Here is a 26248-nt window from a genome sequence, read left to right as displayed (position 1 = left end):
TCAGACTGTGGCTTGTGCCATCGTGAAGACAGCCAGCATCGGCATCCCGGAAACAAGTTTCGGTACCAGAGGGGGCAGCACCAGCGGCGTCGAGGGAGAAAGAAGAATGTCGTCGACTTCCAGCATGATAAGCTCATACTCCGTCGGCTCGACATTCGGAGGGATCCATGAGCCTCCATCCTGAGAAGTGGGGTTAACAGTTGTGAAGTCACTGAAATAAAAACTTGTTTACATACAAGTGCTTGGTAAGTTTGAAATGAGTTCGTCAGGGTAACATTCTCGAAAGAGTCTCGAAAGAGTGGAACAGCGTTTGAGCGTTTGCGTTTATTAGAATTAAAGGTGCGAAGATGTATTTATTTACAGTCAAGCTTTGGTTGTGATTCTATTGATAATTCATAGCCTTGTAAGATTGAGGTGAGAAAAATTGAAGCTCTATGTTTGATTTTGTGCAAGGGACATAGGAATTTCTTGGAGAATTTTTCAAACTCTCTGTATAGGAGATTCATTTCATAGTGTGGAATGTTGCTGTCAAAAAAGTGTTTTCGCTTTTGTTTCTTGGGTGATGGAGGCTTGATATTATTGAAATCTGTTTGAAATACATGAAAAATGGTTCGTGAGAACACTCCAAAGAATCCTAATGTGACTATTTTTGCTAATGTGATATTGGGTCCTAAAAAGATTTCAAGCTATATGTGTTAAAGGCGCTACGAAATAGACTAAATAAACACTGTAGAAATATAAAAGATGTTCATATTATGGCTATTTCTTTGAAAACTTACCAAGGGTATCCACAGATTCCAATAAGGGACTCTATCAAATAGTGTCCGTTGATAAGATTTCTCCAGTCAAGGCAGCGAAGTTTGAATTCTTTGCCGTTGTTAAAAAGTTTACTGAAACAATTTATGTACTGATTTTGTTACTGTGAAAATTGAGCTTTTAATTGTGCTTGGCGTGCTGGATCTGCAAAGTTAACAGCTTGTGCAACTTCAAATTTCCATGTCGTGTCATCTACTAATTGATTAAACTTTTTTAGCTATAGAGTTTTTCCAATCTCTTTGGCTGTTAATACCAAATTGTTGTATAGTAAAATAAACTTATGTTAGGCGGCGTTCAATTTCGTCGGGTTCGAATACTTTTCTAAGATTGCGTGCTTTAATTGGGTAAGGCGTTAAGTGGTATGACTCATCGCTATCCACGTCTAATGTGATTTTTTAGTCAAAATTATCAGCCAAACATGATGCTTTAATAGACCAAGGAAAACTTTTATTTGTTACTTGATCTAGAAAATGTTCTTTCCTTTGAGAGTAGATGGATATTTTGTTGAAGCATTGATCATCGAGTATATAGAAAAGTGATAAGGCAATTTTGCATTGAGAGAGAGAGAGAGAAATTAGGTTAGAGCTTTTGAGTGTGGCAAATGTGTTTCTTTAACAATTATTTAAAAATCCGACAAGAGGAAATTTTTGTGTCAATAGAATAAAGGCGGTTTGATTTAAGTTGCCATCGAGATCGCAAAAATTTTTATATAAATAGATAGAATTGTATGATCCATTTCCAACAAAACTCAAGGAGTCTTATAATCGAGTTTTGCATCAATTTGTACATTTGGATGTACTGCGCCAAACCAATTTTGTTTCCGGAATCGTTCGTATTTTTCTAATGTTCGATATACTGGTAATTCTTGTGGTATAGCATAACAATTTCGAATGTTTACTTTAGTGTAGGGAGTGATAGACGGTGAATTATTAGGTATATTCATATGAACTTCTTTGAAATCAGCAGAAGGTTTGCCTGTGGGAAAGTTAAAACATTCTTTGTACTGTATAAAAAAGGCTTTTATAGAATAATATTGTATAGCATAATAGGGACGATCCTCGGTGATGAATCATTATAAAATTAGTCTTGAAAATGGTCATTGTGCCTTATAATGCTGTCCAGTGTTAGTTTCATTATCTCTGATTGTTTCAATAATTTATCCTTTTTGAAACTTTAACAATGCGGCGTTTGATCTTCCAACGTCAAAAATTCGACAGTGATCATTCCGTTCCCAAATGACTGTTGCCTTAATAGTGTGAAGTGGGGAACAGTACCTTGTTTCAAGATTATTTTTAATACGTGTTTTATCGGAGTAAAAACTGTCGGACTTTACGTTAAAAGTATATGTGATACTTGTCAACTGCAGCGACAACTCTTGCTTGGGGATGACATAATAATCTTTGGTGGGATTTTGTCCTGGACAATTATCCCAGGGGTTATCTGTTGCATTTAGGATCCAATCGAGGACCCTTGTGTAATATAGAATATTTCCGTCTTGGAAAGCGAAAAAACGATAGCGGTCTAATTGAAGGTGGCCTTGTTTAGCTTCAATTTTGGCTTGCTACCGTGGGTGGTTGAGTAAATCAAATTGTATCTTTTGTGCATGATAATTGTGTTTGCCCATGAGACCAAACCTTGCAATTTCTCGACGAACTTCAATTTCTGTTGGAAAGAAAGTTCTATCCACATTGTAACCATGCCAATTTCGTGATCAAACATGTAGCCTCTTAAAGGAGATTTTGTGGCGAAAGCTGCCTTTGTTGCTAAGTCTTGCTTATATGGCAAATGTTTGTACTTGAAGTGTTCGAATTTGCGATACAACTAATATTTGGGCAGGTAAGGTCTAAAAATCTGCCCGGCTTCAATCTTTCACCAATTTTATTGAGTTTACAGTACTGCATGTTGTTGATAAGTTGTTGAGAGCAGTAATAATGTGTAACAAGGAAATCTTGTGATCCAGATCTTTGAGTGAAAATGTTACATTTATCAGTTGTCATAGGTTGTTTTAGAGGTATTGGGGAAGAAGAGAGTGATTTATATAAGAGTTTGGTTTAATTCGGGATAGAAGGGACATGTGTAAGAAAATTTTGAGTGAGGATTATAAAAAACAAAGTATGTTGCAGTGTTTTTTTTGTACCGATTAAATTTATAGTTAATTTCTTCACAAATAAACAGCGATGGGTTTGTTTTTACCCAGACAATTGGTGGACTTGCTGCTTGTGGATAGTAAATTAGTTCGTCTTGATTGACAACAATCTCAACTGAGAAGGGGATTTTCGAATGCTTAAGTAAATTATCTGCTCTTTGTTTTGTAGTGGTGTCAATTTGTATAAATTTGCTATTTTTTTTGAGCTGGAAGCGGGAAAAATACTACAAATTTTGGGTCTATGATTAGAGGTAAAGTAGATTAAGCTCTTGTAGTGCCAGGTTGCTTTCCAATGCAGTGATGAATATGTTGATCAGGAGTTGGAGAGTTTGAGCTTAGTGTTTTTGTTCTTTGAGTACCGTGAAAATCTAATGGTATTGAAATTTGAAATGTTGTTGATGAATTGACTATATTAATTGAGTGATTCCGATGAGCTTGTGATAGCAAGCGTTCAATACTAGTTACCCGTTCTTGTGTTCGACCAAAAAAATTACTCGCTTTTTGAGATGGGGCGATGAGGAAAATTGAGAGCGTAGTAGATCCTAACATGATCTGTCTGAGATAAGACGGGTTTCTTGTTGTTGCTTTATATCCGATGCAGTGTGTTTCGGTTTTGTGAGCTTTGAGTTTTGATTGTGCTTGGAAACCTAATTGTTGAGTGGAGAATTGCGGTTATGAATTCTGGCTGTGGTGCTCAAGCTGGAGCAGGTATAGGAGGTGTCTGTTGCAGGATTGTTTTTGCAATGAAGCCTGAGTACGGCAGTAACGTTAGCTTGCTTATTTGTTGTTGTTGTTGTTGTGTTTGCGCTTGGTGTACTTGCGCTCGATGCTGATAGCTGGGTACGGTAATACTGATTGTGGGGTAAAGCGGGTGGCTGTCCAGCAGGAAGAGGTCTATCTGGAGATTTGACAGTAGTAATGACTGAAGAAAGTGTTCCTCGGTTTTTAGTGCCTGTGATTTTCATTGAAAGGTTTATTTGATGACTATTTAGGGGTTGATTGTTTGGTATTGTCACTATAGGAACGTTCCGATAATTCTGCAACTGGTAGAGCACTGAAATTTATGTTGGATTGTAAGTTTGGGGACGCAATTGTGAAGTTGACCGTTGTCCCAAAGTAGGACAACTATCACAAAAGAATACTTTATGGTAATTAATAGAAAGAAATACGATTATAAGGAGATTTCATTGAAATATACTAACTCTGATTGCCGCGATGGGTGATGCTGATGGGAAGACCTTATGCTGATAAATGAGATCTGAGAAATGAAAAGAGAAAACTCTATAGAAATCTTATTGTTTATGGTCTTTTTGTTCGATGGAAAAAATAGTACATGGGTTTTCAGTTTTGTTTTTTTCAAATTGTTGTTGTTTAATCCAATATAAGAAGGTCTTTAATGTACTTTATATGCTAGGAGGCTGGGATAGCGTCCAGATTTACTGTGTTTACTATATTATTATAAAGTATTTCAGAGATTTTTGGTGTCGCTTGGGGTGAGAATATTGGGTGATAAAAAAACAAAATCATTGTTATTCAAAATTAATTTTTTGAATAGACAATATGGTCATGAGTATAAAAGATATCGTGAAATCTCTTTATTTGTTCGAGTAAGGGCTTTTGTGAGCTGTTTTGATGAGTGTTTGTGCTTCTGTGAGTAATTCAAATCAGATTTCCAAGACAAATGTTGGTTATTGAGGATAGTTGAGACTGTGCACGATTTAAAATGTTTGAATTGAGATTGGAAGGAAGTGTACTGCGAGACATTTCTTTAGTTTCAAAAGGAAGAAAGATTTTCCAGAGAAAGAAAACGGAAATTTTTAGAAAATTTGAGAGAATTTCTAAATTGAAAAAGAGAGAAAGAGCGTTGAAAGACAGGTTTAAGGTTGAGATTATGAATCAATAAAAGTTTTGAAGAAAGAAAAAGAGAGCAACTGAGTTGAATGCACGAAAGTCTGCGGAGTGATTTTAGACGATCCTATTTGGCTTTACTACAACATTTCCTCGGGAGGAAAAAAGTTCCCGAGTAATATCTCGTTAAGTTAATAAGATTGGGGATTTCTCCAACACCGATGTGTGGGTCGGTTATTAACTTAACTCCTGGTTAATTTACTTTCTTTTGTAGTCTTGGAGAATGGTCTGTTTTCAACTATTTTTGTTTCCTGATGGAGGGGTTTTTGTGGTTATGCTAAAGTAGCAGAAGGGAAAATAGCTCTCTTGTGAAGTTAACTTGGGGAAATGGCTTTTTAAGTGTCTCCAGTGTAAAAAATTGTATTAGGGGGAGAGAGTTGAAAGGACTATCCTAATTAATTTTCCGGTTTCGGAGAATTAGACTTTTGTTTTTTTTGTAAATTTTATATAAGGGGTATTTTTTGCGTTATGCTAATTTGCGGTCAGCTAAATACAGCGACAGACGAGAACCTAAAATTAATAGTTTGGTATATGTGTGTATTACTGGTTTGTTGGGTGTGAAGCTGAAATTTTTTACTTTTTTATGAAGAATCTATAGTCTTTCGTTGGCTGTTGTCGGACGTTTCTGGTATTGTAGTTTTCCGAGTCAGTATTGGTTGTCTTGACTGTTTATATGATAGTTGGGGGTAGGTTCATCTTTGTTTGGTGGTAGACTGGGGTTGTCTAGATCAAACGAGACAGATTTTACTTAATCATGGTCGGCTTTTGTTGGCCTAGTCCTAATCGGGAGCTGTCAGAAAAAACATTTCTCCATTTGTTCTTGAACAGAAAATTTGTTCGGGTAATATGGAACAATAATACTGCAATAGCGAGCTATTTGTTTGCCTAAAAAATTGTTTAAATTATAAAATAACATTGTGGGGGTATCTGTTATTTTTAGGGGCAAATTTTTTGTGGTTTTATCTTTTTTGCTACACCTATTTGTGGGATTTTATTAACAATTAGAACACGAGTTGATTTTGAATAGTTAAGTCGTACTAAAATGGCAATTGATATATGATCAAAGCTGTTTATTCTGTTAAGTAATTTTGTAGTTCATTATAGATGTCTGGGTGTGTCTTCCTTCTGTTTAGGAACCATTGTGCAGTAGTTTCTTTCAATAGTTTTTTGATTCGTGGATGATGACCTTGGTGGTCTACTTGAGTGTGTTTTGTTGACGAATTACACGGCAAGAGTTGTGTAGGTTTACAATGTCCAAAATTATCGGTCGAAGAAGATAAATTAAACATTATTCGAAGACAATTTCATACGGAGAAAGGCCCATATTTGTTCTAACTTGTGAGTTCCAAGCATTGAGGAAGGTCTTAATGTTTATTGACTGTGTGTTATACAGCGTATCGACCACTGTGCGAAGAAATCTTTTAAGTTGTCTATAGCTGTTTTCTACCAGACCAATTGACCATAATGCATACAGTGTGCTAGGTTTAAATTGTACATTGTAAACCAGACAAAAATGTGTGAAATTGTTGTTAATACATATATTTCTGTTATCTGAGACTAAGATATCTGGAATTCCAAATTTAACAATCCAGTGATCAAATAGTACATTTAGTGCATTCATTGCATCATTTCGTGGTGAAGGGTGGAGAACATTGTATAGCGAAATTGCATCTACGATAACGTAAATGTGTGAATTTTTATCTCAAGACGGAATAATCCGGCTTTTCTTGTCCTTTGCGATACGCGGATTGAAGTATGGTGAAACTTTCAGAAATAGTTGAATATTCATGTTCTGATAATTGGAAAAATAAGTTTTCCGTGATTGTGGTATGAGTTTTTTCAAGACCGGGATGACCTGAGAGGTTTAATGTGTGTTTTATGGAATGTTGCAAATAACAAAGAAAAATGTAGAAGATTTTTGCAGAACTCGCTTTTGTATGTATTACAATGATTGGTTCGATTCAATTATACATAAGTTTCGGAAGCGATAATTGTAATATAAAACTCCTTTATTTGCTCTTATCGCTGATGTGGGTGTAATATTTTATTTTTTTTTACTTTTTCAAAAGAGAAGTTGTTTTAGAAATGGACCTTGTTGTTGTGTTTTGCATAAAAGGGGTTCTGTTATTTCTGTTTTTTCTAAGTGAAAATAGTTTTAAATTTCTTGTGATTTATTTATAAAATCATCCATTGCTAGATATGAAGACCTTATAATATTTATTATTTCTGCATAGTTGGCATTTTGCGAATCAGTTCTAAGTTGTTCTCTTTTTTTTAAATTTAGTGTAACATCGTGTGTGTTGTACTATTGTGTATGTTTCCGCGACGGTTTGTTTCCTTGAGTCTGCTTAACTCGTTGATTGTTAAAGCGTTCCAGGGGTTGTGCTTTTGTTGAATGTATGTTGTATGAAACAGGATGTAAACAATATTTTTTACTGTACTTTTAAGTAGTTATCTGATTTTCTAAGATATTTGTGGAAAAGTGGGTTGATTCTACAGTTTAGTCTGTAGTTATTTTTGTAAAATAATTTTCGATACAGCTTATTGACACTGTATTCGTGGTGTTTACTGCTGTAGCGTTAATGAAACGTTCATTGTGTGTCATAAGGAATTTAATTAACTCTGGTATTTCAACTATTTTAAGACGATGTATGTCCTGTGTTGTTGTTGTTAGTGAACAACTCATAAAATCAGGAAGTGAAAAGTTTTAACTTTTGTCCAAACAATGCGCAAAATTAGAAAATTTGTCAAAGTACTTTGGAATTTGTAAACCCTGTGATTCCGCGTACTTTTTGCGTGAATAAGAAGAGAATGGGTATATTGTTTGTGCATAGGATAATAGGGTGTTGTTACACTTGTATTAAAAAGTCGTATTTTGAGAATTTGTAGATTGTTTTGAAAAATTCTCGCAAGATAGTGGAAACTCGAAGTTCTGTTGCGGCGAAGAGTAGTGAATTTGCGGATAATAGTTCCATTTTCCGAAACTGATTATTTTTGATGCAGTGCAGCAGCGATACCATTGTTTGAGGCATCGCATAGGATGTAGAATGGTTTTTCTGAATTAGGAATAATGAGGCGGATTGAGTCGGAGTGAAATATGAGAAATCTTACAGATATTTGTATTTCTTTTTTATTTTTGGTGGCTGTAATTTTAGAAATCCGTCGATTTTTTATTTGTTTGGGTGAATGTATTAATTTTTTAAATAAAGTCCTAAGAATTTTGCTGATCCTAAAAAAAGGAATTGTGTTGTGCAGATTTAAGGTTTTCTGCTTTTCAAAATTGATGGTATCTATCTAAAGTTCTTAACATTGTGTCTGTTGTAGTGTCTTGTATGAAGACATCGTCTTAGTACGTGATGATTTTGTTTTGGCGAATCAGTGGTTTAAATATACTGCTCAAAAATGATGAGAAAGAGGCTGGGCCGGTAGAAAACCATAGAAAAAACGTTTAAAATAGGACTGTTGTCCGGCAATGACAAACATTGTTTACCTTTAAGGAGGTTTGGCGGGTGGTTTTTGATTATATGCACTATTTATGTCAGCTTTTGAGAAAACCGGTCCTTTAATCACTGCTAGTATAAACTGTTTTCGCTCTATTGGCCAGATAAACTTTGTCTAATCGATCATTGTGTTTAAATGACGGGCGCCTAAAACAATTTTTGAGTGACTCCCTCTTTTTAAGTATTAATACAGGGTTAATAAGTTTTTCCTTTAAAGAGAGAATATGCGTTTACGGGTGCAAAATTATCAAAATGTGTCAGGATAATTAGTAGATGTTGCACTCGTTCCTGGAATTGTAAAGGGATAAGTGAGGCATGTGGTTTTTTAAATACTGCTTCAAAGGTAGGTTGAATTCTACCCTGACTTTAGCTACATCGGATTAGGAATTTGCTCAACAGAAATAAATGTTCAAATCGTTCTTGGCTCAGTTTTTTGCGCCCACAGTTAAACATTTGAAGAAAACTTTTCAGGGTTTCTGTGAACAAAGATGTATCAGTTTTTCTGTTCTTTTTTTATATTCTTTCTCTTGTTGTTTCGTTGAACTTAAACTTTAAAGTTTTTTAGTTTTTTAGTTGTTTTTTAGTTGTTGTGTAAGCATCCATGAAAACTGTAAAGTCATTAATACGATACTTTGTTGTATGGAAATCTATTAGTGAACTGTCTTGTTTCGCCTAGCCAATAAGTCCTTTAAAAAGTGTAATTGGTTGTTGTTAAGGAGTTTGAATTCAAATTCGTATGAAAAATTGGAAATAGGAGATGTTCTAGTTTATTAACATCCATTTTGGAGAGAAGAATATATTTTTGTGCTGGGGTGTAAATGAGAAGTCAGGTTTAAATAGTGGACCTCCGTTTGTGTAGCTACTCTTACATTCAATAGCTGTGAGCGAATAAGTTAATAACGTTGTTCAAATGGTTGAAACTGGAAACTCCGATCTCCGATAAATGAAAATAATAGCTAATAATATGGTGGCGGTTTTGTTGGCATACAACTTCAAACATTTTGTTTCTTGTGTATGTTTTATCTTCAATGTACGAGATCTACTTTTTATGAATTCGACGCTCTTTTCTAGGAAAAGTGTTCCGAGAATGCTAAATTTCGAGTTTGATACATGGAACTTTTTGTGAAAAACTGTTTTTGTTTAGCTGTTTCAAGTGTTCCTTGAGACTGTAATTTAAAATTTTTTGCTGCAGAGAGAACAAGTGCAGATGGTTTTTGTTGGAATCCGTGATATTCTTTTGTTTCGTTTCAATGTCGAAATTGAGTCGCATGAGTGTAGCTCTTGAATCTATCAAGAAGTCAAATCAATATATGGTGGTGATTTTGTTATTGATTGATCGCTTGGCTGTTGAGTAAAGGGTAAAACCCAAATATTACTTTTACAAGATGTCGAAAGGACGTATTCTTCAGTAAGAGTGTTACATTATTCCTGACAAATAAAATAATCGTCTTGTGTTTCTTGTTTAAGTTCCAAGAGTAAGCCATTAAATTGGTGTTCCAGAAGTTGTTCTTCTGAAGCATTTTGGGTTTTGGTTTGTTCAGTGTGAGACGTTGTATCATCTGTGTGTTCTTGGTCGAAAAATTAGTTTATAAAATTTTGTACATTTCTAAGGTGGTTTCCTGAGAATGGTCATCTAGGACGATTTCGATATCTGTGATAGTTAGGTGATTGTGCTCTAGAGTTATTTTTATAATTACTATTGTAATTTGGTTTGTTATTTTAGGAACATTTTGGGTCCTTGGGTATGGTGAATCCGATATGCTTGGTGGTTTAATGTCATTATTTCTATAATATGGTTTAGAGTTAGAGTTAGAAGTTCTATTAGGGCTTCGATGTCGAACAGTGTCCCCGCTATTCCTACTATTGTTCTTTGAGCGTTGAAGAAATGGTAGTTGTTCACCAGTCATATAATTTGAGGTGATTTGTTTTTTTGGGAGATTTTGGTTTCGCTTCTCGACTTGCTGAAATTTCTGTATCTGAAAATTAGGTTTATCTAGTGGTTTTGTTTACCTCTTTTCAGTGCAGTGCAAGTAGATATTATGTGCACCGATCGTGAGCACTTTTTGCAAAAACTATAGGAATATGTCTTGTTCCATAGCGCGGATAGCATCTACTGTGATATTTTCGACGTCTGGGGATATACTGCTTAGGGAAGACGAGAGAGTAGTGTTTGTGGTTATTTTATGTCTATCATTGTGGTTCTAGTGATGTCTTCCTAATGTATTTTTTCTTCTATCTGAGCAAATGGAAATGTGCTGCGTTCCAATGTCTTTGGTTTGAGGTTAACTAATTTTCTAGCGATATTCGTGCTATTTGTGAATCTAGTTCTTTGACTAGTGTGTCATTCTTTTGCGCATTTCTCTTGCTTGGAGCAATTTAGCATATGATTTTCCAGCCATTTATTCAGTTCGAAGAGCTAGTGTTATACTGTGTTCAGTACCACTGTTTTACAGGGCCTATTAAGTTTGGTTGTTTAACGGCGATTTGTTTAAGAAACCATGCTCATGATACTGTGAGTCATCCCGTTCTGGTCTTGCTGTCAATACAATATTTGTTGTGATAGCATCTAGGAAATCTTCTGTATTTGTGTCGTATCAATACCATCAAACGGTCGCAAAGACTATTGCATAGGTAATGAGCCACGAAAGTAGGGGTAAATCATTCGCGCATTCCTTCTTACAACATTTGAAGAGGTTTATGGAGAAGTCATATATGATCCTCCTGTGATTACCAAAAATCATACATTGCTTGCTTCTTTTTCTTCAACTTTCATTTTTTCTGTAACGCATCACATATGTGGTTCCCGGCATCACGTTCCGATCTACCAAAAGACCCTGTATTGCAATACTTAATGCAAAGTTGGTTTCTTGATGAGAGAATAAGTGTTCCTATATGACTAGAGTTTTCATATTTTCAGAAGCAGTTAATACCTATAAAGGTCTATTTATCAAAAACATGCGGAGAAAAAACCAAACATTGAATCATTTATTAAAGCCGTATAATATCAAAAGCTATTGTTTTACTGCAGACAAATAGTCAATCTTGGACTGCGCATACGACTGATCAATTTTAATTGCCCTCTGGTTACATCATACGGGAAGCTTTGGCATATGTCAATACTTCATGCACAATTTATGACCTGTATGATATCCATGAAATCTTTTCTATTTTTACCGAAGAATAAATTTATATAGTTTTTTGGCTCTCAATTCTTTGCAATTATGATCCTTGTATGACTACTAAGATATCATACCAATCATATATGACACGGTATGGTTAATAAGAATTATATGTGACATAGTATGAAACCAAGGAAATATGTATGGTCGGTGACCCGGGATAGTAAATGGTTTCGAATGGAATTAGGTTAGTGGGGAGGGGTAGTGGGGTTGGTTTATTAGGGGATTACGGGTTTGGGTTGATTGTGGGGGGGGGGGGGGGCTAAATCACGAAACAATGCCCCTCCCACTTTGATTTTATCCATTTCTATTAGCAACTTTGATTAATTAATTGTACACTTAGAACCTAGTAAAATTCTGAGAAAGGTGCTCCTCAGTGACCAAATGCCCCCCGGGCGTTACCTATTTATCCCGTTTCTGCGGACGATGAGTCAGGTCAGACTTTAAAAATTATCAGACAAAAAGTCGGTAGTGAGAAAAATTGCATAAACAAAGGATCAGCAGGACTACTGTTAATGCTACATACTTTTTTGAGAACAGTTAATCATAATAAACAAATTTAATCAAATTCCAGTTTGAGTATTGAAAGAGTATCTTTGTCATCTTGTTTTAACCAGCACAAAATTGAGTCACATCCGACATCCGAAAGAATTAAAATTTCATCGTAGTTCTCTTTGAAGATAAAAGGAATATTTAGAGGCTCCAATTTAGCCCCGTCTTCAACTTCGGCCAAGTGAACATTATAAACAACTGGTTTTGGAACTGTTTTCTTCACCCCCTTACACTTCATAGTTTATGTTTTTTACATATGAGCCTACAATTCGGTCCAGTATCGATATCAAATTTGGTCAACTGGGCATTTTGCTTCATTTTTTTCGAGCTATTACAAGCCCAATTAAGTCTAGTCGGAAAAATATATTTGTCTGACTATTTTGAAATAAAAACTGAAAAAAATTGAATAAATGATCAAAAATAGATGCGCAATAGTCAAACAGGACCTGTTCATTTTTCATTGTTATTTGTTGTTTCACCTATTATCAAGAAGGAGGGCGTAGGATTTTAGGCATGGCTAGTTTTGGTAGGCAACAATTTTCAACTAACTTTTTCAGTAATTTAGGCGAAAGTCAATTAAAACACTTGATGACGCTACTTCAATATCAGCTTGACGATATAAGTGACCAGATGTCTCTAAAAGTTCTCTTAACATAAAAATGATTTGATGAAATACTTGTGAAATGTACTATTTTTCAATTTTTTGCATCAATTGATTTTTTCTTAATACTTTTGAACTATCAGGCGCGGGTAACTGCGAGAAAAGTTTTGGCATAACTGTAAGATAAAACTTAACTTCGATGCCTGCAAATTTATAACGTTAACACACTTTTTCTGTGTTTTTGTAAACTATTATCAAGTTAAAACAATTATTAGGAACACTTGAGTACTTTGTGGCGTTATTTACGCTTAATAATTACAAAAATGGGTTTCGTCTAATCGAACTTTTACCTAATATATCCCACCCCTCCCCTATCAGGCTATAAAAGCCATTTTTAGGGCAAAAGCAAGCATTTGTTTGTTCACATGTGGCATTTAAAACAAAAATTTCCTAACCAGGGTAAAAGAAAAAAGAAAACAGCTCCCTGGTTTCTCAGGTGCAGAGTCACAGCACGTAACGAAAATGTATCCTTCTGCGGCTGCTGAATTTGATGACTTCGGAATCCAGACAAAGTTAGAATACATGTCTACCACTCCACTCAAATGCACAATTTTTTCGCCATTTTCAATGTTCAATATACTCGATATAACCAGCTGGGCACTGTTATTTACACTTCTCAAATATACCAGGTAGTCATAACCCACAATTTTAGTAGATAAGTAAATTTTTCCTTGTATTTCCATAGTTTTACTCAGTTTTTCGTCGTCATATACATAAAATTGGTCGGTGGAGCTGTTTATAGTCACAAGTCTGTTACCGTGAGTTTCTATCCAATTAAATCCATCGTTGTCTGTGTGGATATTTCGACTAATTTTTCCAGTCTTTTTGTCCACAGTCGAGGTTACTACTTGATGGCCCTGGATATAATTGACGTACAATGTTCCACAGCCGCCAAACGCTATTTTTCCAGGAAAACCTGCCTAAAACACATTGTTTGCTAACTTTTTTTGAAACATGTAAATTACTTAGAATATAACCGTAAAGTTAGATATCTACATGCTTTAAAATGTTAAATAAATTAATCAGGATTGTTATAAATATAATAATCATCAAATTGTGGCTGTTCGTTCTCATAGGTAAAAATAGGATTTGAAGGCGCCTATTTGTCTTTTAACGGGTAATTTCATGTGTTGATCGAGCAAAAACTCGGTTAAAACATTTTTAAAGCAAGTTTTACTATTAAAAGTTCTTATTGAATAGGGCAATTTGTTCCATTTTTGAACATTTTTCAAGATTAAAAATTTGTTACTCCACTTCATTTTCGTTTTCTTTTTTATAATAATTTGATTTGTTCTCTTGTTCTGTCTAACGTTATGGCGACTACAAAACACTTTAAAACTTTCGAATCTTTCCCAGTGTCTTGTATCTGTTTGTGGCTTCATTAGGCTAACTTTTGAGATAAATAATTCGGCCGGCAGGATACGATCCGTAACGAGAAGATCAATGGAGTGGTCAAATTTTTGTCAAAAATAACAAACTTTTATTCCCCAGTTAATTTGCCTGTTTACGCGGTTCATGTTTTTTGCTGTAAGAGTTTGAAGGAATACTCCACTGAAAGAAAGATGAGAGAGTACAACTGACTTGAAAAAATCAATTCTTACTTTCAAAGGAATTTGATTTCTTACAAGACACAAAGAACGAATTGCATTGGCCATTTTGCTTAAAACTGAGCTTAGGTGATTTTCAAAGGTTAAGTTTGAAAAAATTTGTACTCCCAGATAACGACAAGCATGAGCTGGTTTGATAACTTCGCCTTTAAAAGAAAACTCTGGATCCGAGTTTATTCAGATAGTTGTCTGTTTGTTCTAATGTTTTTTCAATTTTTTGTGGAATGTTTTCATTACCTTCAATTTTGCATATAATACTAGTGTCATCCGCAAATTGAACAACATCATTTTCACCTTCCAGTTTTTCAGAAAAACTTAATCAGAATTTATTTTGAGATAAACCCACAAAGCAGGTGGTTCAATTTTGCATTTAGCATTTAGAAGACTCATTCATGTTCACATGAATCATGAAAGCCTGTTATACTAAGTTCAAGTGCTCGTTTTAGCACATTTGCAATTCAAAACTGATTTTTTAGAGAATACATTTCATACCTGGGTTGCATTACAAAATAGCAAATAGCCCTGAACCCCCCCTCCCCGCCGACACCAAGTAAGGGTGGACCATTTGGTTCATTTAAACCTCTTTAACTGCATGCATCTTGACTGGATATGACTTATCTATTTCTGCATTACATCAGGCACTTTTTACATCCACAATCTAATCTGAGTTATGTAAGAACCTTATGATCAATAAAAAATATCCATAATCAGACGTTGAGTTTTAATAAATGAAATAGTTGTTATAGTTTAAAAGCTGGGTTGTTGTTGTGTTCATGTGCGAGTTACAGGCACAATAATCAATAATATCATGCCAGACATTACCAATTCCTGTAGTTAGTGAAACACCCCCCCCCCCCCCCCACCTCGGGCTATGATCTGTCTAATAATAAATATCACATAATTCCTCAAGTTCACTTGGGTAGCCTCAGGGTTAGAATTAATCTGGTTTTTAATACCCAGAGAACCGAAACTTGATACACCTTTATAAGAAACATAATAAATCTTAGTAAATCTTGCCACGATCTTGACATATGGTACTCACCATGAAAATGTCATAGATTTGCATGATCTTGCAACATCTTCGGATGGATATCAAGAGACTAGATCTTGGCAAGATAACCAAGAAAGATTAACTTTGACATGGCAGAGATTGCCAATGGAGTTGCTTTACCCTCATTTTTCACATTGAGCTTTGAAGTTTTGATTTCTTTTCTGGGGACGAGATATATCGAACAGCGATCAGAAATGATTAAAAAAAGTGTTATCAAGATTTTTTCAAGAGCTGTCGAGAATTTTTCTTGTCTATCTTGATAAGATCTTACCAAGATATATTAAGATTACGATATACTAAGACTACGATATATCAATACACCAAGATATATCAAGATTTATAATGAAATGTTGATTTTTGATGTTCTTGGCAAGATTTTTCAATTTTTGCAAGAGATGTCATGTATGTCATCAAGGTGTATGAACTAAAAGTACAAAAGTCTCACGTTTTTGTTCTCCAAAGTGAAACTGTATAGTTTGTTCATCTCCAAGTTAAAAACTTCAGTTATATCCTTGAATAACACAAAAATTTGGCCAGAAGAATGATCAAAAGCCACATCGTCTGGTTGGTCACGTGTGTAACTTCTAAAAATTTCCCTCGCAGATTGCAATCTGACCGGTCTGTAGTTTCTGTTGTTCTGAAACAAAAGTGAATCGCGTGAATCATTCAAGACGGATTATTTGCACCCCAAACCCATTTGCCATATTTTTACATTATGGTTAATTATCTAATGGCACGTGCTCTTTAACTGCCCCTCCCCCGTTACTCTTAGTTAACAAAATTAGTCACCCAGGTTTAGGTGCCAGACGGAAGTGACCTCTGGTAAGACCCAAATGCAACGCACACGGTGTGTTTCTAGACCAAAGCTTCAGGGGATTTTGTTCGAGCGCACAATAGCATGATCAGAGGTCACTTCGATCTGTGGATGATCAGATCAGAGGTGACTTCCGGACTAATGTGCGCTTTTGGTAATAGTCTGATCAGAGGTCACTTCCGTCTGGGATGGTCTGATCAGAGGCGGATTTAAGCGCACATTAGTCTGATCAAAGAAGATTTCGGGTGCACTTGGGTCTAATCATAGGCCATTTCGAGAGCATTCTTTTTCTTTCAATTTTTTGTATTTTGTTACTGAGATATAACAAAAACAAGCATTCTGGTTAGATCAATAACATTTAGATAACTTCAAGGATGCTCTCGAGCAAAAAGCACATTTTTCCCAATTTAAAATCCGCGAACTTTCACCGTTTTCCACAACAGATGTTAACAGAGGTTTTATTGGACAAAAATCAAACAGTGAGTAATTAAAAAATAATTGTATGAAAGTCATCTCATCACCAATAAACAATTACGGCGACACATTTCAAATTTTCTCTGATTGAATATATGGCTCTCAAGTATATTTGTTGTAAAATTTGATCATAATCCAAAGTCTCACCTGGCCAATGTCCAAAAAATTGAGTATACATGCACTGGATTTTTTCCGTTTGTGTCACCCCCCCCCCACCCTAGACGCAAGTTCCATATTTTTACACAATGATTTACTATATAATGACACGTGCTCTGTACCTGGGGGCGCATAACGTACTGGGGTGGGGGACACAAACGGAAAAGATCTCATGCTCTATATTATCTAGGTTTTCCATGACCAATGTTATGTGTGGAAAACACTGAAACTAGGCTATTTTCTATTTTAGTTCAATTTTTTTAATTTGGCCATGTGTGTCACCACTTTTCGCAATGCGCTATCGTAAAAAACTGTTAAAATTTTCTTCACCCGTTTCCATGCCAGAAGTGAATAGTTTCCACGCTATAGGTAACTCATATCTATGACAATCATTACCACGGTTGCAATTAATTTGATAATTTTCCTTCTCGATACAATCAGTAGATTGAGAAGACAATTAGCAATTTTACAATTACCGATATCACTGTTCACAAGAACAATTGAGTTTTTGAATTCGGTCTGAGTTATTTACTTATAAAGTTCGGCAATAAAAACTTTGTCTAATTATACGCTGAAAATGTTGGATATTTATGTGTATATATATATATATATATATATATATATATATATATATAGATATATATATATATATATATATATATATATATATATATATATATATATATATCGGTGAATAACTGTGACAAAATGTAAGCCCAATCTATGACATAATTAACTTCCTTCCACGTTTTGGAAGTAAGTTAATTCAACTGAATTCCATTGTTGAAAATCTATATGAATCGTAAAAATTGGGGTCATGTTTTTGTCACTCGATACCACAAATTACAAAATTCATGGAAAATCAATGCCGTTTCGGACATTTGCCGCGTAATGCCTGTAGGGTGTCGGGAAAATCGTGAAGCTAACATTTTATGAAGCCACCAAGTTTTATAGTTTCACGGAGTGTTTATCGGAGATACCCCAACAAAATCGTGCATTTTTTGCGACGACTCCAGAATATTATGACGAATCTCAGTTTCCCAAATACACAATACAGAGTTTTGCTACTCGATTATAACTCAAAAGTCAAATATATTTAAAATGTTTTTCGGATGTTGGCCCCGCATTGTGCTATAGACAGTGTAGGATTTTTAAAATGGCTCGCTATACTAGTAATGGATTAAGAAGACAATTTTCAGTTTTGCGATTACCCTTAGCACTGTTCACAAGAACAAATAAGCCTTTGAATTTGGTCTCAAGTACGTAATAAAAAAATTTGGGCATTAAATTTTTGGGCTAATTATATTCTGAAAACGGTTGAATTGTGTTACGTTGATAATAATTACAAAATGCAAGCTTTTTTATATTACATAAGCAACATATTTCGACCTTCCGCGTAATTCTATTCCACTATGGAAAAAAAGTACGATATGTTGAAAATGATGACGAAATATTGTTAGTTGTTTCCACATAACGCAAAGTTTATTGAAGTTTGTTTTTTCGGAGTGTGGCTACCTAATAAGGCTAGAGCCATAATCTCATAGAGAGAGGGTAGATGCTCACTGTATTTTTTTCTGAGCCACTGATCAAGAAAATCCTGTAAAATTGTGTGAATGAACTGGAAACAGACAAACAAAGAGATAGATTAAACTAGAGTTCAATTATCAGAGCGAGGGGCAGAATCAAATTGTTCGTTTTATGATTGCAGGTTTCTATATACTAACCGGTTATCCCTTTTTACAGTTTTGTCAGAAATTGGCGGAATTTGGTGATTTTGGTTTCCATTAAGCCCAGAACCGGCTTATGTCAACAGTTGCAATTTTGGTATTTTTCATTTACAACAATTTAACGTATTAATATTACAGGGTATTACAACGTATTAATATTACAGCACCCATTAATATTACAGGGTAGTGTGTGCGTGTGTGTTTTTACGTGTGCTTGTATGTGTGTTATGGAGTTTTCTTGTACGTACCAAAGCCACTTCAAAGCTTTTGGCTAACTCCTGGACTCTTTGGTTTCGGACGTCAATTTCAGAATCAGACTGTCCTTTCTTTCCTCGTTCCTTGTACATCTCGCAGCACTCACCGGAAAGTGAGTGATCAGCTTCCAGTTTTATTAGTGTTTGAGATTCGCTGATAGGATCCAGAAAACTGCTGCCCTTTCTGCCTTTAGTGGTTTAACCACTATAGACGTTTTAAACAACCAGCTTATAGATTTGAAACTGCGAAAAATTATTACTTCAAGAAGCAAACCCAGGTTTGAGTCCCATCCGGAAGTGACCTCTGATCATACGAAGTCCAACGCACACGATGTGTTCCCAGACCAAAATTACAGGGTCTGGGTTTTGGTTCCGGATGTCAATTGTCTGAACAGAGGTCACTTGCGGATGGGAATTGTCTGATCAGAGGTCACTTCCGGATGGCAATGGTCTGATCAGAGGTCACTTCCGGATGGGAATTGTCTGATCAGAGGTCACTTCCGGATGGGAATGGTCTGATCAGAGGTCACTTCCGGATGGGAATTGTCTTATCAGAGGTCACTTGCGGATGAGAATTGTCTGATCAGAGGTCACTTGCGGATAGGAATTGTCTGATCAGAGGTCACTTCCGGATAGGCATGGTCTGATCAGAGGTCACTTCCGGATGGGAATGGTCTGATCAGAGGTCACTTGCGGATAGGAATTGTCTGATCAGAGGTCACTTCCGGATGGGAATTGTCTGATCAGAGGTCACTTCCGGATGGGAATGGTCTGATCAGAGGTCACTTCCGGATGGGAATGGTCTGATCAGAGGTCACTTGCGGATGGGAATTGTCTGATCAGAGGTCACTTGCGGATGCGAATTGTCTGATCAGAGGCCACTTTCGGATGGGAAAGGTCTGATCAGAGGTCACTTCCGGATGGGAATGGTCTGATCAGGAGTCACTTTCGGTCTGAGGATGGTATGACCAGGGGTCACTTCCGGATGGGAATGGCATGCTCAGAGGTCGCTTCCGGAGGGGAAAGGTCTGATCAGGGGTCACTTCCGGATGGGAATTGTCTGATCAGAGGTCACTTCCGGACGGGAATGGTCTGATCAGAGGTCACTTGCGGATAGGAATTGTCTGATCAGAGGTCCCTTCCGGATGGGAATGGTCTGATCAGAGGTCACTTCCGGATGGGAATGGTCTGATCAGAGGTCACTTCCGGATGGGATTTGTCTGATCAGAGGTCACTTCCTGATGGGAATGGTCTGATCAGAGGTCACTTCTGGATGGGAATGGTCTGATCAGGGGTCACTTTCGGTCTGAGGATGGTATGACAAGGGGTCACTTCCGGATGGGAATGGCATGGTCAGAGGTCGCTTCCGGAGGGGAAAGGTCTGATCAGGGGTCACTTCCGGATGGGAATGGTCTGATCAGAGGTCACTTCCGGATGGGAATGGTCTGATCAGAGGTCCTTTCCGGATTGGATTTGTCTGATCAGAGGTCACTTCCGTATGGGAATGGCATGGTCAGAGGTCGCTTCCGGAGGGGAAAGGTCTTATCAGGGGTCACTTCTGGATGGGAATTGTCTGATCAGAGGTCACTTCCGGACGGGAATGGTCTGATCAGAGGTCACTTGCGGATAGGAATTGTCTGATCAGAGGTCCCTTCCGGATGGGAATGGTCTGATCAGAGGTCACTTCCGGATGGGACTTGTCTGATCAGAGGTCACTTCCGGATGGGAATGGTCTGATCAGAGGTCACTTCCGGATGGGAATGGTCTGATCAGAGGTCACTTCTGGATGGGAATGGTCTGATCAGGGGTCACTTTCGGTCTGAGGATGGTATGACAAGGGGTCACTTCCGGATGGGAATGGCATGGTCAGAGGTCGCTTCCGGAGGGGAAAGGTCTGATAAGAGGTCACTTCCGGAGGGGAAAGGTCTGATCAGAGGTCACTTCCGGACGGGAATGGTCTGATCAGAGGTCACTTGCGGATAGGAATTGTCTGATCCGAGGTCCCTTCCGGATGGGAATGGTCTGATCAGAGGTCACTTCCGGATGGGATTTGTCTGATCAGAGGTCACTTCCGGATGGGAATGGTCTGATCAGAGGTCACTTCCGGACGGGAATGGTCTGGTCAGAGGTCACTTGCGGATAGGAATTGTCTGATCAGAGGTCCCTTCCTGATGGGAATGGTCTGATCAGAGGTCACTTCCGGATGGGATTTGTCTGATCAGAGGTCACTTCCGGATGGGAATGGTCTGATCAGAGGTCACTTCCGGATGGGAATGGTCTGATCAGAGGTCACTTCTGGATGGGAATGGTCTGATCAAGGGTCACTTTCGGTCTGAGGATGGTATGACAAGGGGTCACTTCCGGATGGGAATGGCATGGTCAGAGGTCGCTTCCGGAGGGGAAAGGTCTGATCAGAGGTCACTTCCGGACGGGAATGGTCTGATCAGAGGTCACTTGCGGATAGGAATTTTCTGATCAGAGGTCCCTTCCGGATGGGAATGGTCTGATCAGAGGTCACTTCCGGATGGGATTTGTCTGATCAGAGGTCACTTCCGGATGGGAATGGTCTGATCAGAGGTCACTTCCGGACGGGAATGGTCTGCTCAGAGGTCACTTGCGGATAGGAATTGTCTGATCAGAGGTCCCTTCCGGATGGGAATGGTCTGATCAGAGGTCACTTCCGGATGGGAATGGTCTGATCAGAGGTCACTTCCGGATGGGATTTGTCTGATCAGAGGTCACTTCCGGACGGGAATGGTCTGATCAGAGGTCACTTGCGGATAGGAATTGTCTGATCAGAGGTCCCTTCCGGATGGGAATGGTATGATCAGAGGTCACTTCCGGAGGGGAATGGTCTGATCAGAGGTCACTTCCGGATGGGATTTGTCTGATCAGAGGTCACTTCCGGATGGGCATGGTCTGATCAGAGGTCACTTCCGGACGGGAATGGTCTGATCAGAGGTCAATTGCGGACAGGAATTGTCTGATCAGAGGTCCCTTCCGGATGTGAATGGTCTGATCAGAGGTCACTTCCGGAGGGGAAAGGTCTGATCAGGGGTCACTTCCGGATGAGAATTGTCTGATCAGAGGTCACTTCCGGACGAGAATGGTCTGATCAGAGGTCACTTGCGGATAGGAATTGTCTGATCAGAGGTCCCTTCCGGATGGGAATGATCTGATCAGAAGTCACTTCCGGATGGGAATGGTCTGATCAGAGGTCACTTCCGGAGTGGAAAGGTCTGATCAGAGGTCACTTCCGGATGGGAATTGTCTGATCAGAGGTCACTTGCGGATGGGAATTGTCTGATCAGAGGTCACTTGCGGATGCGAATTGTCCGATCAGAGGTCACTTTGGAATGGGAATGGTCTGATCAGAGGTCACTTCCGGATGGGAATGGTCTGATCAGGGGTCACTTTCGGTCTGAGGATGGAATGACCAGGGGTCACTTCCGGATGGGAATGGTATGGTCAGAGGTCGCTTCCGGATGGGAATGGTCTGATCAGATGTCACTTCCAGATGGGAATTGTCTGATCAGAGGTCACTTCCGGATGGGAATGGTCTGATCAGAGGTCACTTCCGGATGGGAATGGTCTGATCAGGGGTCACTTTCGGTCTGAGGATGGTATGACCAGGGGTCACTTCCGGATGGGCATGGCATGGTCAGAGGTCGCTTCCGGAGGGGAAAGGTCTGATCAGTGGTCTATTTCGGTCTGGGGATGGTATGATCAAGGTCACTTTCGGATGGGAATGGTCTGATTATAGGTCCCTTTCGAGCGCACAATACTATGATCAGAGGTCACTTCAGTCTGGGGATAGTCTGACCAGAGGTCTGTTCCGGATGGTAACCGTCTTATCATAGTCACTTTTCCGAGCGCACAATAATATGATCAGAAGTCACTTCAGTCTGAGGATAGTCTGATCAGAGGTCTGTTCTGGATGGTATCCGTCTTATCATAGTCACTTTTCCGAGCGCACAATAATATGATCAGAATCCACTTCAGTCTGGGGATGGTCTGATCAGAGGGGCTTTTGAGCACAAAATTTCGGAGTTATAGTATGTTAACAATGATATAAAGTCGGAAAATTATCTCAAGTTGATTGAAGAAACCAATTTTTGAACTTTAAACAAATCGTTGACCCAATAATGTTTCTTTATTTTCGAAAACAAAATAAGCGTATAAGTCGATGTTTGCGAGTTAAATTCAAAGTTTTTTCCAAGAAACGTCAGGCAGGCCATTCTGATTGTTTTACAACCCACGCATTACCTGTATTCTGGGATATCATCTCGGTTTACTTAAAACAATTCGTTGACCCAATAAAGTTTCCTTATTTTCGAAAACAAAATAACCGTATAAGTCGATGTTTGCGAGTTAAATTCAAAATTTTTTTCAAGGAACGTCAGGCAGGCCATTCTGATTGTTTTACAACCCACGCATTACCTAAATTCTGGGATATCATCTCGGTTTACTTAAAACAATTCGTTGACCCGATAAAGTTTCTTTATTTTCTAAAATATAATGAGCGAATAAGCCGAAATTTAAGAGTTAAAACAATTTTTTTCCAGAAAACGTCAGGCAGACCGCTGTGATTGTTTTACAGACTACATACTGCTATAACTCTGGGATGTCAATTTGGTTCCTTTTTAAACATCTCCTTGACACAATCAAATTTCTATTTTTTTCAAAAATATGAGAGTTCTGGTCATATTTGTCATCTGAAGCGCACAATTGTCGAGACGATGGTCGGGGTTTGGTCAGGGCTATGGTCGCAAAATAGTCTGAACAATGGTCTGGAGGTGGTGAGAAGATGTTTAGAAAAAGGTCTTATCAGAGGCATTTTTGGTCTGGGGATAGTCTGATCTGAGGTCATCTGAAGCGCACAATCGTCTGGACGATGGTCTGGGTTTGATCTGGGCCACAGTCGCACAATGGTCTGGACAATGGTCTGATTTGGGTCTGATCAGAGGTCATTTCTGTCTGGCAAGGTCTGATCAGAGACAGTTTTGAGCGCACTTCGAGCACATACGGTGTTTTGAGCGCACATTAGTCTGATCAGAGGTTACCATCGTCTCGCACGGTCTGATCAGAGGTCACTTCCGTATGGCATCTCAACCTGGGAACCAATTATTTCAGGTTTCGGTTTCCAATTTTCAAAGATGAGTTTTTATATTCATACGATAGAACAAGAGCAAAAGCAGTTTTTTAAAGCTGTGACTAGAAAACAACTATTTGACTAACAAACGTATATAAGAAAACATACAATAGAATTGATAAAACTTTATTCAAATACAATCAATATTTAGACGTATAGTCATTTGCTTATTGATAATAAAACAACGCTTGTATTAAATTTGAAAGAATATATGTCCTTGCATGGACAGTAGAAGCTTTGCATAATATTCAACACGGCTCCTCACGAGCTAGAATTGTTGTATATTTTGTCTGAGCATATCATAAATTGATTGCAATGATAATCGGTAGTTTCAAGAAGTATCAGATATGTGGCGGAACTTGCTCGTACTTAAGTTTCGTGGCAGTTCTATAATCAACCAGTAGTTTCCATTGAATATCTGTACTTTTCAGAAGCTTCTCATTTCACATTTATCTCCTGAACTCCTGCTAAGCAAAGTTACCATTTTCCCAAGCAACAAACAACTTTTTAACAATTTTAGACTGACGTAATAATTTCGAATGCCATAGCTATATTCAATGGCTGTCTTCATTCGCTAAAATATTAGAACTGAATTGCCGAAAAACTGCAAAGTCTAGCTTTCTAGTTAAAATGACAAACTCCTCTTTTTTCATTTATGACGTTTTGAGTTTCAAGTTTTGAGATTCCAGTAGTCAGAAAAGGTCATATATGATTGTGATATATTATATTGTCATGCATGCCTGAAACTTATCGAATGAAAAAAAAACATAATCTGAAGAATTAAGTTTAATTTGATTTATGTCGACGTTAACTTGCTGTTCGCCAAGATTGAGGTCTCAAAACGGAATCAAGTGTGTCCAGACCGTCCCAGACAGGAAGCCCCCGTGTCCAAACTGCAGTCCCGGAAGGAAAAATATTTTGTCCAGCCTTTCGTGCGTTTTTCGATGCTTCCAGAACATGAAATTTTAAACGCCCAACGCCCCCCTGGTGCGTTCATCTTTGGTATAAAGATACCTGATTCTGTTAGTGACCTCTACCTGGGCGTACTTGTATTTCCAAGATATATGTCGTGAAGTTACGGGCACGAGAAGGACAATCCAATCAACCACTTAATTATAAACAGACAAAAAACGATGATAGTCCTCCTGTCCAAAGATATAACCCAGAAAACTCCAGACTACCAAGAAAATCCAGACAACTTCAGACTAATCTAAACGATACCGAATCCCGATAACCTTGGCAGTTCCATAGACAACGAGCGGTTATGTCCAGACATCTTTTTTGATTTTTTTTGCCGACGTTTTTGAGACATATTGTCTCAACTCCCAGATATATGTTATGATCTTCCTCATAAGAATAAAAATGTGAGCTTGCTCAAAAAAATTGTTCGTATTAAAAACGGTTGCAACAATAGATACGCAAAATTAAATCTTGTGAAAACCAATGATCTGTCTTCAACCTCCTACGGGAAGAGGTGTGCAAGATGAAATTACTTTTTAATCTTCTAGTGGTAAGAAAAATATCTAACAGAAAATCTGGAAAAAAACAATTATTGCTGTCAAGATGTTCGTTCTGTCAATGAAAGTGTGTTGACTAGCTCTTTTTTACTATTCATGCAAAGGTTGAAAAATTAAATGCCTAAATTTGTTTGCTTCAGCCATGCCTTATGCTTTTATCTTGGCTCTTTATTAAAGATGGCTGATAGTTTGAGGCAACTCTAAGCATCATTTCTGTGACAAGTTTTGCTCGGCCCTTTGCAAAATGATAAAGTTTTTGGATTTTTTCCGTTTGTGCCCCCAGCTCAGTGGCTGCATATTATTTGCACCCCCCCCCCCCCCCCCCCCCCCCCCCGGAAGCTCCGCCATATTCTTACATAGTGATTTACTATGCAATGGCACGTGCTCTGTAACGGGGGGGCATAACGTACTGGGGGCATAAACGGAAGAGATCCAAATTTTCTTAGCATACATTTTTTGAAAAGTTTAAAACCTTTTTCGAATGGAATTCTAAAGCCTTAAATATTGCGTTTCCATTGATTTGAAGAAATGGAATTGAACCTGCATTTCCAGTAAAACTTCTTGCAATTATTTTTATAAGTGTGTTAATTGTATACAGGAGAGTTTCACATCTGCAACTAGACTGAGCCACCACACTGAATAATTGGTTTTAAAGTTTTGAAACATTAATTTCTTGAGATGGAGAGAGTTTTAGACGCTTTCAGCACCAAATAGAACTTGAAAGCCCATTTTTC

The 26248-nt window shown here is 37.8% G+C and overlaps 1 protein-coding gene across 1 annotated transcript; it reads right to left on the bottom strand.

Moving 5' to 3' along the window:
* On the bottom strand, positions 1-24065 carry LOC142352851 (uncharacterized). The gene is made up of 6 exons (XM_075405005.1): positions 23959-24065; positions 18840-19104; positions 15866-16057; positions 13158-13682; positions 12164-12333; positions 1-211 (listed from the first exon to the last, which is right to left on the bottom strand). Exons 2-6 carry the CDS (start codon positions 18936-18938, stop codon positions 1-3), a joined length of 1197 nt encoding a protein of 398 aa, XP_075261120.1. The 5' UTR covers positions 18939-19104; positions 23959-24065.
* Between the last annotated feature and the right edge of the window lie 2183 nt (positions 24066-26248).

This window comes from Convolutriloba macropyga, chromosome 14, assembly GCF_964194025.1.
Source record: "Convolutriloba macropyga chromosome 14, txConMacr16.3, whole genome shotgun sequence".
Lineage (NCBI taxonomy): Eukaryota > Metazoa > Xenacoelomorpha > Acoela > Convolutidae > Convolutriloba > Convolutriloba macropyga.
Note: the sequence above shows the minus strand (reverse complement) of the source record. Positions and strands in the feature narration are given on the sequence as shown.

Bases quoted from the DNA above. Each gene is read 5' to 3' on its own strand.
- LOC142352851 (XM_075405005.1), bottom strand. From the start codon at position 18,938: ATGTACAAGGAACGAGGAAAGAAAGGACAGTCTGATTCTGAAATTGAC. The intron at 16,058-18,839 runs GTACGTACAAGA...CTTTTGTTTCAG, and splicing joins AAAGCTTTGAAGTGGCTTTG to AACAACAGAAACTACAGACC. The intron at 13,683-15,865 runs GTGAGACTTTTG...AATGTGTTTTAG, and splicing joins TCACTTTGGAGAACAAAAAC to GCAGGTTTTCCTGGAAAAAT.